At 42.8% G+C, this 20,373-nt stretch overlaps 1 protein-coding gene across 1 annotated transcript in view; it reads right to left on the minus strand.

Moving 5' to 3' along the window:
- The window catches only part of LOC138967014 (serine/threonine-protein kinase PLK1-like), a 93,313-nt gene extending 74,415 nt beyond the window's left edge, over positions 1–18,898 (minus strand). Inside the window, exons 1-2 of the mRNA XM_070339458.1 lie at positions 18,811–18,898; positions 2,345–3,856 (exon numbers count right to left, since the gene is read on the minus strand). Coding sequence (XP_070195559.1) covers positions 2,345–2,671 — 327 coding nt within the window. The 5' untranslated portion in view covers positions 2,672–3,856; positions 18,811–18,898. The remainder of the gene's footprint in view (positions 1–2,344; positions 3,857–18,810) is intronic.
- Positions 18,899–20,373: the final 1,475 nt, after the last annotated feature.

Below are 20,373 nucleotides of genomic sequence, written 5' to 3' on the forward strand. Positions count from 1 at the left end.
AAATATCAGGTGGCCGTTCATTACAGGCCCCCTCCTCCTCCAAAAAAAACCCCAAAAACACGATCAAGTTTTCATGAAGAAAAGAAAGCGATCATCCACGAGCCGCCGATTCATTGTCTCTGTTAGTTTTGCTTTTGTTTATACATCTTAATTATTTGCGTGCTTAACTCGATCGTCCTGGCTAAGCTATTGTTTCGTATGTTTCTATGTGTGTTGTTTGGATTATTATATATGTATTTGAGTGTCAGATAAACAAGTGTTTCAAACTCACATCAGCTGTGATCGATCCGGAAGTGACTGCCGTAAATGTATGTATGCGCATGTCTGTATTTACAGTTTGCGCATGCGTAAGTATTCTCTGCTAATAACCTTCACTCTTTGCTCTAAAGTCAGCACCAGTCTTTTCTTTGTTGGAGTTTGTGTTGCCATTCTGAAAGACTGACTGACTGACTGAACAAATTCTTGACGGGCTTGCAAAGGCTTCAAATAATCACTCAACAATCACTCACGTCTTCATTCACGAAACAAACAAACACAAACACGCAGCGATCGCTCACACTCCAATGTAAACAAAAACAATCTTGAGTTTGACTCGTCAGCTTTATTAACAGGCGATACATGTGTTAACAGTTATAGAAAGTGGACAGGTGCTGATTTCTAACGGCCAGATAGCAGGTGGGAGGTGGGTGGGCGGGGAGAGCCACAGGCGCTCGCCCGCGAAAGTGACAAGTGGCCGTTAAGTGGCCGCTCCTGTCGAGTAAGAGGGGCACCTTAGGGCAAAAATCAGTGACCGTTGACCGCGTCAGACAGGTTAACGGCCATTAAGAGTCAATTATAGAAGGAAAACTCATTAGTCATGGGAAAGCTGGCCGCTCCAGGCAGGTTCACGCCCACGAAAGGGCCGGAAATGGAAGGGACTACTGTATACTATACAGACTACGACCTTTGGTGGCATTGTTGCGTTGCGAAGAATAGCTCGAAAAGTTAGGGAAAGAAGATATCTTCTCGCTTTTCTGTACCGAGCAACTAATAATCTGTTAGTTACTAAGTGGAATTACCGGCCTGTCGACGTCAGCATTAGAAATACGAATGAGACTTTCCTTGCCTGTGCTCGTTCAAGTATATATATAGGAGATCAAGTTTGCATCGACAAATTTACAGCTTTACAACCTTATCAATGTCAGTTGTCACACTAGATGACATGGTTAGCACCGAAAATTAAGCGAATGATATTGGCTATATGATCGAGTTCTGGCAGTAGTGTTTGTACCAACCATCTCATACGTACGAACTGACGAAACCATTTAATCTTAAACAAACTTACAAGACTGAACTTATACAAAGTTTCGATTGTGGAACCACCGGTCTCAAAGCCATAATTACATTGATAAGATCCGTCATCTCAAGTCAACGGGCAGTGTCCAAACCGTAGATCGAGTCTCCATGAAGCAAATTACAAAATCATGCTTGAAAAATACATGATTATAAATACGAGTATATCTCCGACCAGACACCAAGTAAAAATGTGCAGTTTCTACTAAGGCCTAAAAAAAAATAGGTGTGGTTACGGTAACCCGACCTACCCTATTTTTAGGGGCCGATCCTATAACTTTTTATTACATTTGTCAAAAAAAAACAAAAAAAACGAGTGCAAAAAACGCAATGAAAGCGAAAGCGCCCGTGTCGCACACTTATTTCCCTGTCAAGTAGGTTTAATTTGTACACATTAGAAAAAAAAGTTTAAAAAAAAAAAAGTGATTGCCTACCTACCTACCCTATTTTTTTTGGCTATGTTATCGTAACCACACCAATTTTTTTTTTTGGGCCTAAGCAACAAACGACATACAAACACGCAAACTGACAGGTCCGACAGACAGAAAGACAGAACAATGTACACCAACACCGACATATCACAATCACATCCAATGCCAATGATACATGGTCAAAGTTAATCAAGTCTCCTTCAGCCACAAGAACAAAGGTCTGAGTGGCTTAGCCACGCAAGCAGTACATTATTCAGTACTATGATGATTATGAAATGTGCAACCATGCTCTCAGCAAAACACTAGTCAGCTCTGGATTCTTTATCTTACAGCTGTCTGTCTGTCCCAAAATTCAGGTTATCATCAGATGTGCCAGTGGTCTAAAAAAAGTCTCTGCGGTCTTTTCTGATAAAACTGAAAAATTCTTTATAAATTGTATTTTGAGGTTCAAATTTCAATCATCTTCTTTGAAGTTCTGGTTCTATTCTAAGCCACTCAGATCAGAAAGGCACGGATTCCCCTTAAAAACACACACACACACACACACCACACGTGCACCAAAATATTCAAGCTCCACATACCTTTCCCAGCAGGCGTCCCCTGAGGTAAGTGGTGTCGGTGGTGGAATCGTAGATAATGTGGGTAGGATCAAAGTTTTGACTGATGTCGTGCGGTGACTGGGGGATGGAGAGCGGCTGTTGCTGCAGCTGCTGATGGGGGTGGGGGCGGTGGTTCTGGTAGGATGAAGAACTCCCCACGACCTGACGGGGGTCTCCCCCTTGGGCCCTCGCGGAACCCTCGGGCCGCTGTCTCCCCCTTAGCTCCTTCATCCCTCCTCCTCGCCCGGGGGTAGAGGGATTAACGGTGACGGTGGGTAACGGTTTGGGGACCAGTACCTCCACGGACATGGAGTCGGCGGCGAAGGTCGTTGTGGTCGCGATGATGGTGTTGTGGTGGTAGTAGTGGCTGTCGTAGGCTACACGTGGCCACTACTACTACTCTGAATGAGTCTCGGCTATTACTCGGTTATGACTGGTTGTCGCAGCCGTGGTTCTTGCTGGGTTCTGGAAACACAACTACCCACACACAAAAATCACAACAAAAAGTCCTTCCGACCACGTTACACACAGAAAATTTAGTATTTTCTGTTGATTTCCTTGGAGGTAAAGTTTGTCTCCATAAGTTCTCTGCTACACACAATGTTTGACACTTCCCGAAAATTTTGTCTGGAAATTTTCAACACGAGGTTACTACACGGCATGGAAACCGTTCTCCCGTCTCTTTCCTCAGCCGCAGACAAAACAAAGGCACGAGCACAAAAACTCTGGCACAGAGGGCTACAACTTTGTGAATGAAGAAGAGTTTCACACGGTATACCCCTCTCTCGCAGTGGGAGTCTCCCTCTCTCTCAGCGTGTAATCCAACACCGTGTCTGCTCGGCTCAGCTGTTGTGCTCCCTCTGCAAAGTACACTCCACGATAGCAGCTACTGTGCGTGTCTGCGTGTGTCCCACTGGCGCACAGGCAAAGTGGTTTCCACTGTGCTCGGGCCACGACTACTCTCTGTGCGTGTGTGTCGTTTCCTGGTGCACCGAGGCTTGAGCCAAGCTTGTACACACAGTCGCCTGACACCGCACAACAAAATTAGGAAAAGTCACTCGAGTATGACGAACAAGTCAAGGTTACTTGTTCTTCTGCTTCACTTTTCCGTAATGCTTTCCGTAATGCAAAACTTTGCTAAATCCGTTTCTGGTTCAGTCAGTGCAACTATATTGTCGCAGGCTCCTGACTGTGCGAAAAGTTGTCCAACTTTGTCAGCAGTTGTGCAAGTGTGCTCGGTTTCGGATAGCGGGACACACTGAAAGTGACGCCAGCTTTCCACGATAGTGATTCAACTTCCGCCCTCGTTTCGCTCGCACTGACTGACGGCCGTAAAAACTCGGGGTCGCCTCTGTCTGTTTGTGTGCGTCTGTCAACTGGCCGAAAGTGTCTCTTTCCGTTCTTCCGTCCTTCCTTGTCTGTCAATCTTTGTCTCTCTTCTCTGTCTCTGCCCCCTTTTGGCTTCGACAGAGACAGTCAGCTAAGTGTCGCACCCTGCACAAAAGAGAAGAACAGAGTTTTGTTTAAAATAAGTGACTTATGTAAACAATAACATAAAAAGAAAGGATGTTGTACTTAGATAACTCAATATCAGGGGCGGACGAGGGGGGTTTTTCTGGGGTTTCCGGAACCCCCCCCCCCAGCCATTGGTATTAATCAGTGACAAAATCTGCTGCCTGAAACTGGTAATGATCATCCTCAGAATGCACCAGAATGCACCATTTTGCATCCTTTTTTTCAAAATTTCCCGGGGGGGCATGCCCCCGGACCCCCCTAGCAAGCTAGGCGCTTTGCGCCGTCGGCTCGGCGCTTCGCGCCTTCACACCCATATCTTCACAATATACTTTTGGAACCCCCCCCCCCCCCCCATAAAATGAACTGATCCGCCCCTGAATATCATAAAGTAGAAAGGATGTTCTCAGAGTATTCGCTTCTACATTAACAATAACATAAAACGAAAGGATGTTGTACTTAGATATTAATTCAATATCATAATTAAGAAGAAAGGATGTTGTTAGAGTACTCACTTCTACAATAACATCAATACAAAAGAATGTTGTCACTTAGACCATACAATAACTGACGCGGAACTTTGCACTTACGTCACTGATCCTGCCGGTAACTGAAATAACGTCAGATGTTGGGTTAAGGCCTATTCAAAACAAAGTGTCTTAGTAAACATTCTTACGAACGGTCACTGATCTGATCCATGTTACACACAAACGGAAGAGAACCAACAGCCGGATGATGGATAACTCAGTGATGGTACCCTTGCGTAACTAGTGACTGTTTGTTCTAAGCAAACTTTCATAATTTATGTGTCACATAACGTGGCAGCTAGTGTGGTGGGAGACTAGATTCAGTGGCGCTTGAAGTCGAATTCAAAAGCGGCGCTCGAAACTTAGTTTCTATTCCGGTCCCACTGCTCAGTTGAACACTCAAAACAGGAACACTGCCAAAAATGAAAATTAGGCCGAATTCAATTGTCGACTATCCTTAATTAGTCAACTACTTCAGCCATATATAGAAACTTGACGCACTTTTATTATCTGCAACAGAAGTGGACACGTAGTGAAGTAGCCCTTGTTAGTTTTTAACTTCCCGAATTTCATTTTCTTCGTTGATCTCTGAGAACTCTTCTAGCCCGGCTGTAGAGTGCAGCCCACCCCGCTCAAAAACTTCGAGAAAATTAGGACTTTATATAATTAAAAGGAGGGATCTAACAAAAGGGGTAAATTTACAGAAGTTATGAACAGAAAATCTTAAGTCTTAAAGGCACAGTAAGCCTCCCGTGAACTATCACAGATACTGTCAGGCTTTTACACACAGTACAAACACCCTTCCATTTGAACGCTCACCAAACGGGAACATCCTAGGTGCCCTACGTAAAGAGCGAGCAATGTTTAAAGAATTAATTTTGCAGATTGTCTCGGACACTTTTTGGACCCATCCTGAACTCAGGTCAAAAATGAGTTACTTCCCTTCGGGTCTCATTCTATCGATGTAAACTGGCGATAGCCGTGGATCGATGATTATCAGAATGTTTTTGGACCGTGGTGCGTTTTTGCGCTAGACCTAACTTTTAAAATCTAAATAATAAATTGACAGCTTGTTACACAAACATTCTTTAATCATAAAAGAATTCTTTTTTCATCAAGACAAGATCAGTACAATTCGAAGTTGTGAAAGTTTGAAAAAAGAAAAGCCCGGAAGCAGTGTCAGTCACGCAAGGGTCGTAGCAGACGACGGTTTATGCATATCGCCAGTTCCTCTCAACAGTCAAAAGCCATCGCTAGAGTTCTTGTGAACCACAGCTGTTTCTTTCGTGCATAAAAACGTGCTATTGCAGATAAGCTCACATCGAGTCGCATTCAAATGACTGACTAACTGACGACTACATTGTGAAAAAGGGAAACTGGATCACACGGGTTCACGATGGCTCAGGGGTAAGATAAACCACGCAAAAATAAATTCTTTGATAATTGTTCGCTCTTTACGGAGGGCACCTAGGATGTTCTCAATCGGTGAGTGTTTAAATGAAAGGGTGTTTGTACTGTGTGTAAAAGCCTGACCGTATCTGTGATGGTTTACGGGAGGCTTACTGTGCCTTTAATCAAATAAAATTACATAGAGAAATTGCAGTGGTAGTACATGTAACATAAAGAATAACGAAACACTATAACATTAGCATTATATCTAAATATATATATATATGTGTAATAATTAATAACATTGTTCTCAATTAAACACCCATCTGCATACAAAACTCTCGCAGAACTTAAAACGGGAGTTCCACTGTAACTCTGTACTGTAGTATTGATACGACAGCCCGGCTGTATTAACCACTCTTGGCCTGCAGTCATTAATGGACGTGGGATGACCGCAGTGCGGCCACCCCGGGTCGGTGCAAAAATCAGACACGCACACAAAGAAAAGCCTCAGAGACTGCGACCGGTGAATTTTAAAACCCAGACTGGATCATCAAACAACAACAATGATAATTGTGCTGAGTCAGCTAGCACCGCATCGACTGAGTCACAATCTATGATGCGGCGTCACAATGCCGCCACAACAAAAGTGGGTGGAGGGGGGAGGGGGCGTGGGACACTGAGGAGGGGGCGTGGGGGACACAAAAAAGGGATGCCAGACTGCGAGTCAGTGAACTGTGTGGCGGTTATCTCACACTGTCATTGTCTGTGACATCATTCGCGGTACCGGGTCAGTCTTTGTCTCATCGGACCAACTTGTCTTCGGTGCCACTGAACAAAGAACTTCAGTCGGTCGGTCCCTGTCATCTTGTTACTATGGTGACACTGTCAGCGCCACAGTTACTGGGGGTGCTGTATCTCGTCACATCGACAACGAGGTTAAAGTCGGATAATTGCATCAAAAACTATTTCCATTGGAATGGCTCATAGTCACGCTGCCATAGTAACTGAGGAGAGACCATCCGAAGTACGACGAAGTGCAAAAAAAAGCAAGATACTGTAAGATCGAAACAAGAAGATAAAGCAAGAAAACAACTTGCAAGAACTTGAACTGTTACCGTCAAAGCCGTTACATGAACTTGGTATTGCACCAGCATAAATACAGTACAACTAACCTAAACAAACTTTGTTTGAGAAAAATAACAATAGAAATCTGGTGTACAAGATGAAGAAGAAATAAAGCAAAGAACAACAAAAAACAATGGAAACATTTAACAGTTATTATTGCATTATCCTTGGTCACAAGTTATGGCACTAACGGCTCAAAAACCGTTTCGGGGTACGTGGTTTTGATCATAACCTCATATTACAGTGATGACATCATCGCAGTATCCGGAAGACCTAATTTACGAGACAAAGGTAAGCCACTCCAAATTCCACCGACTAAAACTCATTTAGCCTCACCACCTAAAGCTTTGCTCATTTGTTCATTCGATGGCGATTACCTGGCTAGATTATAATTCTAAGTTCAGGCCACAAAAGTTACTAAGATAGCACCTACTGAGTAAAACGTAACCTCTCATTATTTCTCACTCGCCCACAACGGGACCTCATAACCGAGTCTAACGGGACCTCATAACCAAGACTATAAACAGCTAAACCGATGCCTATTAGTTGCGTCCTCGTGGTCTTGGCCAACAATGACAGATTATATAACCAAGACTACACGTCGACCAATTAGCTGTATTCTTGCCTCTGTTCAATAAGGACAGGTGTTTTTTTCAAAAGAGCAAAGACACACCTGCCTCATTGTGAAGTGGTTATCTCTCTCATCCTTTCTGCGAACTTTAAAGGCCTAGCTACCAACCAATGAGACCGGGGCTGACATCTCCCGGTCAGCCCAAGTGATTAGCTAGTAGGTCATCTGATGGTCAGTCCTTAAACTGGACCTCAGTGTAGCTCTGACCAGCTGTCACGTCACGATGTCCATTACGACTGTGATTGAACACTGACCCCCTGGACAGAGGATTTTCAAGTTAGCACGCGTGATGTATTGTTGGATTTCGAGCAGGCTAAAAGTACTGAGAGTGTATAATACTTGCAGGAGGTTTAGAGCACGGTAAAGTACATCTAGTGTATGTTATGGTACTGGTTACAGTTCGGAGGGCAGGTTCGAGAGTTCTGAATAGTCTGTCTTTTCCATAAAAAAAAGTATATCCGAGTCTGTGAAGAATATAAATGTTGCATCTCCCAGAACTGCTGATTTCTTTTCCTAGCGCTTTCATCCTAGTCTTTTCTTTTGGTTGCCAGTATGTTCCCCCTCCCTCTTTCAAGTTCCCCCTGTAGATTCCTCTGTTTTTCTTTAGTCCCCAACCCCAGCCCACCCCCAGAAATTGTTCTCCTGGTTTATTCTTGTCAAGTCCACCATCATGTAGAATTGTGTAATATTGTAATGTTTTGGTCACGTGATATGAGCTTGTTTGCTTGAGTTCATGTCCTCGTTGTAGACTGCTAATTGTAACATGTCATGTATTTTGAATAAAATGTTGTTTAAACTGATAATCTACCATGTGACAGCAGACAGAACGTCAGATCTCATGATGGCTTTTCACTGTAAACAATGGAACAATTGGAATCGCTTTTGCCGGAAGTCTCAAGCACTGATCAAATCATCATACATGTCCATCCAAATCTCAGATTTCTTTTAGAACTGTCATCTCGTTAATCTGTATTCCATATCTACCCGATTTCACCTCTGTCAACTTTAATTAGGGGTATATATATATATATATATATATCGAAAGAGTAGAGGCAGTTTACAGGCAGGTTAGACGTGTCGAAGTCACGTTTCCGTTTTAATGTATTTATTTTAATGGACAATAAAGTGCAGTTATTGTTATTATTGTGATCGTTAGCTCATTCTGTAATAAGCCTGTAAGAGTCAGCTAGAGGCTTTAAATGTCTTTATTTTTTACGTGTCTGCAAATATTAAATATCTTTACAAACAGAGAAAACACGTGAATATTGAACAACTGAGATTTCTCGTGTGATACTATATATATGGCTATTAGAATAACGATCCCACTTATACTAAGGTGATACAAAGCACTCGATTTTATCCAATCTTAACAGATCTTTTTAAAATATCTTATCACCCCCACTCCCGTCATCCTCCCGTTTTTAACAAGCTCCCGAATTCTTTTTTTTTTAAACTATCGTATAAACCAAGTCATGTCCAATATAGGCAATTTAGACCTGACGGACAATAAGTCCCCTTAACTTGTCCTTCCTACGATCCCAGCACCAGTCTCCATTCAATCGGCTGACGACACCTTCCCATCCCAACCCCCATCCCTACCCACACCCCTAACCCCCTCGAACAAAAGACATCTTCAACGTTATACAACAGTGACTGAAGCACTACAAACAGAAGTCGGGGAGGGGGCGGGGGGGGGGGGGGGAGACCCTGTTGCCAAGCCGGGTCAGTGGTAGTGAGGGTTGTTGTCAGCGATGTGTTACGGTCCAAGTGGTCGGTCACCCACGATGACGACCCCTGACCACTTGAAGGAGCAGGCGATAACGTCTGAGTGGACATTGACAAACACCCCCTCGGGACCAACGCCTTTAAACGGGTAGCATCACGTACTGAACTCTGTGAACCCACTCTTCTGGGAATGGCCAATTAACCGTAAGCCGTTTTCCATTCACCCACTGTTGGACAGCCACATTTCATCTTCCGGGAGGAGAGAAAACAACAATTTCCCAAAAGGAAGACTAATTGCAAAATGATTTCACTGAGGAATGCCAATTTTGGCAGGACACAATGAAAAAAAGGCTTATCAAAGATGTTGCCATACATTTTACTGAGAAACACCAGATTTTACAGAACCAGATCAATAGGTTTTTTTCACACACAAAAACACAATTTGTTTAAATGATTTTACCCAGAATACATGCGTGTGCAGTATGCACGACAATGTCTAAATTCATGCGTGCAACGCAGCGCTATCGTAACACTGATGCCATATACCACAGTCACTGGGTGTGTACTATAATTTGCCAAAACAAGAGAAAAACAAGGTGACAGCAGGACATCCACAAAACGGCAGCAGCTGGTCCTAAATAAAAATAAAAATAATGACTAGAAACGCAGTTTTCTGTTCAATGGTAAACGGTAATACTGTTCATTCTTAGACATTTTCCGGCTGTTGTTGTTTTTTTTATGAGAATTTGGGCAGAACATTCAAGGGATGGTATGCGTAAGGAAAGGATACAGTAATGGGAGGGGGCTGGAATGGTGGGGGCAGTGTCAAGTTGAGAAGAAAACAAAACAAAACAGCGCACGTATTCCTCACCGTTGCTAAGAAAGTAAGGTGTATTGTAAGACAGACACTGCAGTCTTGGCAAAGGTAGGTCACTGTACTGCATGTTTAAGGTATGTGATTACATGACATGGAGGTGATCTGAAATCAAAGATTTGTTCCCGCCACTATGCTCTAAATACACATTCAATCTGAATGACGTCCCCTGATCCTTTTTCTTTTCTTTTTTTCAATAGCTGAACATGTCTGCCTCGTTCGGGCTAACATAAAACTTCCGACCCGTGCATCGACAAGAATCCGAGAATCCATTGCAACGCCGAGAAACATTGTTTGACTAAACCGATTGCGTTGTGAGGCCATTCAATACGAGTCCACAAGATGAAAAAGATTGGTGACGTCACTATTTAACATCATGGCTGCCGTTTTACACAGCGTCCTGAAGCTAGGTGTGTACTTTGTATCCTGCTTTTGTTTCCACTGTTATTTTTCAATGAGACTGGGTAAACTTGAGGTTTATTGAAAGATAGAAGAACAATATATATGAAGCAGAAAATATTGAATAAAAATATATCCTTCTATGAAAAAGGGTTGTAAAAACACGGAGGTCCTATCAACTTTTTGATCAAATAGTCCAAAAAGTTTGATCAAAAGCAAAATAACCCAAAGCACGCGCGTTTGTTTTCCTCACGTAATGACATGTTCAAAACAGACAAATGAAAGGGTCTTCACAGTAACTTCAAGTGCTGTTTGTAAACTGCCCTGAAACAGTATCTTTTCATCTTTGTGGTCAAGAGTCAAAATTCATTCAAAGGCTACAAGCCACCACTTAATTAATGTTCTCTATTGTTAGTTATGTGACAAATCAAGTTCATATGACGTGTATTGTTGTTTTCTCTACGTGAGAAATGTTTTGTGGAAATACCCAATATTTATGTTTGTTTGAGAGGCAAGATATGTCACAAATTTGTTGAAGACACACCGCTTCTGTTAAAAAAACAATTCGGCTTCACGTCACCGATCTGACAAGGCTTTTACATGTCCACTTAGACACATATTTAAAAATCAACAGTCAGCTGTGGTGAGTTGAAATTGTTTGATGAATTCTTTTCATAAAAAAGCCACTAGTGGCTCTTACAAAATTAATTAATAAAACATCTCACTGAGCAAAGAGAGCCCAAAGGCTGTTAATGTTTGGTATATGACCAAGTGGAGGGTTGTTCTTATCCCATGTAACAGCCTATGCAGATCCGCTAAGACGGTGAGCCGAACAGTTTACACGGGAAGGAGTGTGCCTTTAAACGAAGCTTTCCCGAAATAATAATCAAACAAATGCCCCCCCCCCCCCCCCCCTCTTCCAAAAACAAATATTGGACAAATGTTGAAGAGCTGGTAAAAAAAAAAAGGAAAGAATCAAATATGTCTGAGAAGTGGGTATATCCGGCCCCCCCCCCCCCCCCTCCCCCTGCATTGTTTCTGGTTTAAGTCAGGGAGGTGAAACAAGAGAAAAGCGGAATTGTAGATGAGGCAAAAACAACAGGAAAGTGACGGACACATTGGTTTAAACATATTTTATCAGGGAAACATAGAGTGACGGTTAAAAAGTACCAACCTCCCACCCCAATCCCTCCGTGTGTGTGTGCGTGCGTGTGTGCGCGTGCGTGCGTGTGTGCGTGCGTGTGTGTGTGTGCGTACGTGCGTGCGTGTGTGTGTGCGGCCGGGGAGAGTGATAGACAGATAAATGTGTAGCAATATGTGACTTGAAAGACCACACTGTCAGCTGCTAGTGTAATCATACTTTGCAAGCCAATAGTGTGTGTGTATGTGTGTGTGTGTGTGTGAGGGGGGGTGGGGGGGTGGGGGTGGGGGTGCGTGCTTGCATGCGTCCGTGCCTCGGTGCTTTCTTGCGCGCGTGTGTGTGTGTGTGTGTGTGTGTGTGTGTGTGTGTACGTACGCGTACACTGGTGCGTGTGTACGTGCGTCTGCCTGTCTGACTACGTGCAATATGCTGTTGTTTTTGTCCCTTCCGTATCAATATGCAGGTAAATATTGAAGGGCAAGTCCAAACAAGCCGACAAGTCAGCTGCTGAAGAAAAGAGGCCTGCAATCCACCCCCTAGGCTGAGCGCCTTATCTGCAGTATCAGCGTTTTTAACAAGTCGTGTCGCAAGTAGAGAGCAACTTTTTATCTCCTGCGATAAGACTAAACTAAAAGGGTCATGGCCCAGTCATAATTTACTGTGTACCATGTCATTTTTTTCTGTTGTGTATACATTTAAAGAAGATGTTGAAAATGCATGTGCAAGAGTCGATTAGACAAAGCAATGTGAGATAAACAAATGCCAGATTTTGTGTTGATGTCGTACTGACGTTCATTCTGAATCCTGTTTGGATTTTTTTTTTACCAAAGCCGGGTTTCGTAAAACCACAAAAGAGATCTTCATCATCATACTTCTAGTGTTCGGAAATTAGCCTTGCAGGAAACAAAATGTCTGGAAAACTTGGATGACAAACGCTATGTGCAAACTGTATAAGTGTTAGGCGCGTTTGATCGATCTGCGCGATCGCGCGATCACGCTGCGCGTTTGGTGGATCGATCAAACGCGCACACATCGATCGATGTGTGCGCGATCAAACGCGATCGATGCAAAGAATACAAAGAATACAAGAATCGTTAAAACACGCAGCTCTTATACTTGCGCATTTGGACGATCTGTCACAAAGTAAGTCCCTACCACACACACACATCGCACGCCGGAAGTAAAAAGTTTCAAATACAGGAATGTTCCGAAATATACCCCAACAACGTTTTTGATTACAATTCAGCTCCTTTTTTACATTTAGTCAAGCTTTGAGTGTGTGTGTGTGTGTGTGTGTGTGTGTGTGTGTGTGTGTGTGTGTGTGTGTGTGTGTGTGTCTGTCTGTCTGTGCGCGTGTGTGTGTGTAGAGCGATTCAGACCAAACTACTGGACCGATCTTTATGAAATTTTACATGAGAGTTCCTGGGAATGATATCCCCGGACTTTCTTTTTTTCTTTTTTTCGATAAATACCTTTGATGACGTCATATCTGGCTTTTTTGTAAAAGTCACACCCTCAAATTGATTGAAATTTTGGCCAAGCAATCTTCGACAAAGGCCGGACTTCGGTATTGCATGGCAGCTTGGTGGCTTAAAAATTAATTGAAGACTTTGGTCATTAAAAATCTGAAAATTGTTAAAACAATTTTATAAAACGATCCAAATTTACGTTCATCTTATTCTTCATCATTTTCTGATTCCAAAAACATATAAATATGTTATTTTTGGATTAAAAACAAGCTTTGAAAATTAAAAATATAAAAATTATGATCAAAATTAAATTTTCGAAATCAACTTAAAACCACTTTCATCTTATTTCTTGTCGGTTGCTGATTCCAAAAACATATAGATATGGTATGTTTGGATTAAAAACACGCTCAGAAAGTTAAAACGAAGAGAGGTACAGTAAAGCGTGCTATGAAGCACAGCGCAACCGCTACCGCGCCAAACAGGCTCGTCACTTTCACTGCCTTTTGCACTAGCGGCGGACTACGTTCAGTTTCATTCTGTGAGTTCCACAGCTTGACTAAATGTTGTATTTTCGCCTTACGCGACTTGTTTGTTGTTTTTGATTACTGCTGAGCTCTATTCACATAGGCTCAAGTTAGTTTTATTGCTTCATTCTCTCTTGATTGCTTCATTCTCTCTTCATTCGTTTAACTGATACATGATGGAGAGGTTTAGGCACACACTGCAAGTGGAGGCAGATACATCAGCCATGTGTCCCAAATCAAGCTTGATGTCAAGCGAAAAGTTCAATACGGTTGTGAACCACCTAAGAGAACCCCATACTAAGGTGGAACCCCGGCCCATTTTCGACATTGGGTGAAGAAGAGGAAATGTTCCTTGATGAACATGCCCTGGGATTAAACGATGTATTAGTTGTCCCCAATCCAAAACATCAAAGCCAGGTACGAAGAACTACATTATATTTGGGCAAAGATTTTTGTTCTCGATTGACTTGTTTCAATTTCTAGCGATCTTTCAAATTTTGAAGATTATTTGTTGTCATGCCTCTCAATCTTTCAAACAGTCTCTCTCTGTCTCTGTCTCTGTCTCTCTTAGTCTCTCAGTCTCTCTCTCTCTCTTCTCTCTCTATCGCTCTCTCTCTGTCTCTCTCTCTCTCTCTCTCTCTCTCTCTCTCTCTTAGTCTCTCTCTCCCTCTCTCCTAGTCTCTCTCTCTCTCTTAGTGTCTCTCGCTCTCTTAGTGTCTCTCTCTCTCTTCTCTCTCTCTCTATCGCTCTCTCTTCTCTCTCTGTGTCTCTCTCTTCTCTCTCTCTCTCTCTCTCTCTCTCTCTCTCTCTCTCTCTCTCTCTCTCTCTCTCTCTCTCTCTCTCTCTCTCTCTCTCTCTTAGCCTCTCAGTCTCTCCCCCCAATCCCTCCTTCCTCATCTCTGTCCATCCCTCTGACATCTCATGAAAACAGCTGAGCTAATTCGAAGTCGAGGTGTGTGTGTGTTTTTAACAGAACGATGGAGCTGCTAAATATCTGCGGGTAGTCCATGCCGGCAACATATTCGACGTGGTCACTGACATCCATGCCCAAGAGTTAAAACACAGCGGCTACAAGAAAGTACTCGAATATGCCCAACGTCACTATCATGGCATTTTCCGTACCTTTGTTCAGTTGTTTTGTACAAACTGTCCAACATGTCAACTGAGTCAGCCTCGGGTGTCCAGACCACCCCTGCGTCCAATAGTTGAGGATTTCTTAGAACGTGTCCAAGTTGATCTCATTGACACGAGACACAATCCTGACGGAGAGTTCAACCACATTTGCCACTTTATGGATCATTTCAGCAAGTACCATGTTCTATTTCCCTTAAAATCTAAATCAGCAGTCGAGGTGGCTGGGCTCATAGAAGAAAGGGTCTTAGCTTATTTTGGACCCCCCAAAATATTCCATTCAGACAATGGCCAAGAATTTGTAAATCAAATTATTCGAGCATTGTTTTCATCATGGGGTGGACAGGTTACATTCGTGAACGGGCGTCCTCGACACTCACAGCCACAGGGTCTAGTAGAACGAGGGAATCGGACTATTGAACAAAAGCTTGCAGCGATGAAAAATGACAATGGCTGTGGAGCTGACCAAACATACCCTTGGTCATCATGGTTGCCAAGGGTCATGTTTTCGTTGAAAAGTGAGGTACAAGCAACCACAAACGAGTCCCCAAATGTGCACAGGACGAGAAGTAGAAGTAGACGACAGGGAAGCAGACGTCGTGCAGAGGATAAGAAGTACATCTTATAACTTTTAAGCCTTTCATGGGACTCCATGGTCATTTTAAAATACGTCTTGTGACTATAATAACACGGGACAAACACTTTTAAATCATTTGCTATTAAAGGACAATTAAGCTATTACATGTGAAATGGATGATCAGGTGCAACCTCGACGCATATAGACCTGTGATGTGATGTCTTTGAGGTAAGTGTTTGGTACAATATAATCCCTTTTTTTCCCTTTTTTTAAATGTCCTACAGATTGTTGTTTAGACACTTATAGCTAGGCCTACTTCCGGTCATAACTTCCGGTCATTGCCAGCAGACGTGTGTGTGCGTAGTATGGTGATTTGTGAGACGGATCGTCCAAATGCGCAAGTATATAAGAGCTGCGCCTACAAAGATTGTTCTGCCTCTTCAGCGTCATATTGACAATGACTAAGCCGCGCAGACAATAATCCCGACAGCAGACCATCGGCGGGACTCCAAAGTGTCAGATTGGCAGAACATCGATCTTCATCGTGCAATAATAATCGTGGTTTGTCCCGCTGGAGATCCCATCATAGTCTTAGTCGACTCCGATGTTTGGCAATTAGCGAATAAGAAGCAAAACGGCGAACGTGTATACAAGACTTTTTAAGACGAAGTTATTTAAATAATAATAATAATAATAATAATAATAATAATAATAATAATAATAATAATAATAATAAATGAGCATTTATATAGCGCAACATCATAACTTTACAATTATGCTCTTTACGCTTGACGGTAAAAAGTAGTGAGAGGTCACGTCAGGTGTGTCAATCCCCGTTCATTAACACTACTCACTAAATACCTATTGTTACACCTTCATACCTTCGTCTTTAACAAACAGACGCATAGATCTCCTCTCAAACATGACCAAGCCTACTTGATTCAAATGGTAAATACAGCCCTCATTTAAACCCAAACGACCCAGTCAGGCCAAACAAATATTACGTCTGAACGGGGCGCACTGTTTACTGGTTCTTTTTTTTCGCGAACTGCATTTTATGTATCTCGTCAATGTCAGTCTGTCACAGAGAATACATTGGTCTTTTCTTAATGCACACATGTCATTTTCACTGTCACGTTTTAAAGGACCGGTCTAACGTGAATCTCCGAGTCACATGCAGTCACTTAGAATCCAAATAACTCAATGCACAATCAGCCTTGAAGAGATTAGAAGTGAAATACAGTTCAAATGGATTAGTTTTTAGGGTGTTTTTAGTCGTAAATTTAAGTCGTCACTTTAAAATCATTCGCAAAATTTAAATTCATTGCACACATCTTTTGACTTAGTTTCCGGCTGTTTTTGATATTAATACATGTACTAACCATGGTGTCTTAAAAACAAAAGGGAGTAACATTTTATACACAGAAGATAAAGGGCACTTTCAAGTCATGACTATCCCTCAACACACCCCCACCCCCCACCCCCCCCCCCCCCCACGTGACACACCCACCCAGAAACAAACTTGGTGAAATATGCCAATGAAACATCGGGACAAAAGCTATGGTACGGTTTTGTACACGATTAAGATTTTGGACAAATAAATATGTCTCAATCGTACTAATTTTCAAAAATTTACATGTCATGCGCATATTTATCAACAGTAGTGTCAATATTTCCCTGCAGTCAACTTAAACGTCCCACAGCCCCTTTAAATCAAACACTTAGCTAGCGGTATTGACAGACTGATTTTGCCCTTGTGCGTACACGGAGGTATTATTGCATGGGTCTATGGGTCTAGTTCAGTGCAGCTACTTGCTACATTCGTCCAACGATCCCCAAGCTATTTGCACACACTTCAATCACAAGTCTGTATGATTCAGCCACATCTCGTGAAACACTCCAACATTCCGCAACAACTCGCCTCGGGGGACTTGTGTGTGGGGGACTGACAGTACGTAAGCTGGCGTGGGGACAAAAATAGGACAACGCACGGTTTTTACCTGTACAAGTTATTACCACCTAGCCTTCTTTTGCGTGCACCTGCCTTCTTCAAAGTCTACATTATATACTTTGCGCGCGGGGTTTTTCTGAGGCTGTTTCTTAACTGTTGTCTGTCTGTCTGTCTGTCATACTGTCAAATACTGTCATGCGCGTCTTACCTGAAGATCTATTGTTTCTTTTTTTTTAAACTGACAAGCAAAGACAGAAAAAATAGTACTTTAGTAGAAGGAGGACATTCATGTCAACCATGAACAGTTACGATGAATGTCAACAGAATCGCATGTCAGTCGAGTTTGTTATTGTTGTTTGTTTCTTAAGTCGGGAGGGGGGAAGAAGGACTGAGGGTGGGGGTATTTCACGCACTGGATCAGTCTTCAATAACTACACGTATCTCCACAGGTCTACCTACAATACCTGTCATTGTGTCAACCTGCCCCACTAAACAATTCTTACTGACGGACCAGACATTGCAGTGAAAACTTTTCCGTGGCATATAAAACTATTTTCCGCCCAACACAAGTTCCATTCCCGAGAGGATTGACATTTGCCACAGAGGCAGCTATCCTAGCATAGCTAAAGGGACAACAGCGAGGACTTACTGCAAAGACATATTTTTGACAGAAATATAGGGCAATGTACATTATTCGAAGGTCAAAAACACACCTGAAAACGCTAGTCCCAAAACACGCTGGCGGTAATGTTGTTGAACTTTAGCGTTGTAAATTAATAGCTCACAATCCAGTGACACTATATATTGACTTACTTTTGATACAAGTCCCTTTTATCAAACCAAAGAATAGGCCCTATTTATCGTGTCAGTGGATCAAGTTATGAGCTATGCATTTACAAAGCTAAAGTTCAACACTAGCTTTCCCAAAACTGCTCAACACAAATCGATATAACCGTCTGCTTGTTGTCGATAATGGTGCCCCTGTCGTCTGCGTCGCCGACGCTAAATCACCCCTGTGATCGGAGCATGCGTACCTGAAGCACTATAGCAGACGACAGGTCTAGGCCGCGATGACAAACAAACTTCAGGAAATCCCTACACGCCCGCACGCTAAAACTCAACACACTTCACTGAAGCAACGCTGGTATTTAACATTCTCTCTGTGAAGAGAGTTTCGTGTCATTATATTATGCAGTCAGTTTTCACGACAGACACAACACGCGTAACAGAACGAAAACGTCAAATTCACACTGTAACCCCTACTAGTCTCCGGCGTAACATTTCGGCGGATAGTAATATTAAGCGATTAGAAGCTGACTACACACAACTGAACAGACAACACGACCGTCTCTAGATTCAATTCAAAGACACACGAACAACTGGAAAAACTTGATTAATATAATCTTCACACAATGACGTGCCAGAGCAAAACCGAAGAAAAGAAAATAGAAGAAAACTTTTGCGGCTTACCTTTCTCATACGCTAACGGTGTCGCAGTGCTGTGATGCGCTGTGCTGTGTCGCGCCTGGGCTGCCTGAGTGTGTGACTGTGTGTCCCCTGTGTTGTCAGCACACCTGAGCGCCGCTGTGCAAGCAAGACACACACACGTTCACGTTTGATTAGTTTTATGTCCAAGGACCTAACATACAGTGCATACTTTTTCGCTGGCTGTAATCGTTCAGAAAATTTCCCGGAACGGGTTCAAATTTAAAGAATTGAAGAAGCCACAGACACACGAGCGCGCTCAGGCACACATGCACGCACACACAGATGCACGAACACACATACACATAAACACAAACTTTCACCTGAGCTTGCACACAAACACACTGACATACACACACACACACACACACACACACACACACACACACACACACACAAACACACACAAACACACTCACACACATACACACACACGCACACGCACACACACACGCACATCATACACACAAACACACACACACACGTACACACACACACACACACACACACACACACACACACACACACACGTATACACACATACACACACACACATATACACACACACACATACCGTGACACACACATACACACGACTTCATATTTCAATGTTATTATAATTAAAACAGATAGCATGTGATTGCTTTCCGTTCTGAGGGCTGGGGGTGTGGTGAAAGGGAATATCCTTCAGCTCAAACTGATTTGTTGTCGTTTGTTTTGTATTTGTGCGCAAGTTTTCTGTGACTGAAGTTTCCACTGCAGTGACCCCATGCGTAACCATTCGACCACTTACGTCGAGTCCCAGATGACTCTGTAAACTTTGAATAGAGCCAGTGTCGGGTCGTTCCGTGTGTGTACGGAGTCTCCCGAAGCGACCGGGCTGACGTCACATATCAGCATTACAAAGCGACCCGAAGTAAAATGCCACGCCCACCTGTCCTGCCTGTTTCAGTGCGACGACAATGGCCCGGCTAGTACTGATTCTCCCAAGAATAAGACAAGTTTAATCCAAAATTGGAGTCAATAAAACGGGGGGAAATGTGGCAGACTGATCGAAAAGAAGTAAAACAACATGAACGGTGCAGGCAGCAACGGTTGCTGCTTTTGTTACAGCTAGGTCTAACTGACGGATTCTATAGTTTGTAAGATTTTACTTTTTGACTGAGTCGCTGATGTCACCCCCTCGGCATTCTTCGTTGAACATTTCCGGAGGTGTTTCCTTATATGGAAGTTTCCGTAACATTTTCCTCCCGGAATGTAAACACTGGCAAACACAGGCCCCGCCCTCCACGTGTTGGCCCTGCGAAGGTGTACTCGTTCTTTTGGGTGAAAAGGGGCTTAAAAAGACCAAATAATATAGAAATGATTACTATAAGCGATACATACTGCCTTAGTCTATCATTTAACCCGTGAAAAAACATACTTGAACAAAATACTCTCTTGGTCTTTTCATTTATAGTGTGAATTCTCATTTTCACACGATAGAATCAGAAGACAGGCTCATTTTATCTGAGCCGATTTTTACTTTATACGTGTAGGCTGTAGATG

This window comes from Littorina saxatilis, linkage group LG5, assembly GCF_037325665.1.
Source record: "Littorina saxatilis isolate snail1 linkage group LG5, US_GU_Lsax_2.0, whole genome shotgun sequence".
Lineage (NCBI taxonomy): Eukaryota > Metazoa > Mollusca > Gastropoda > Littorinimorpha > Littorinidae > Littorina > Littorina saxatilis.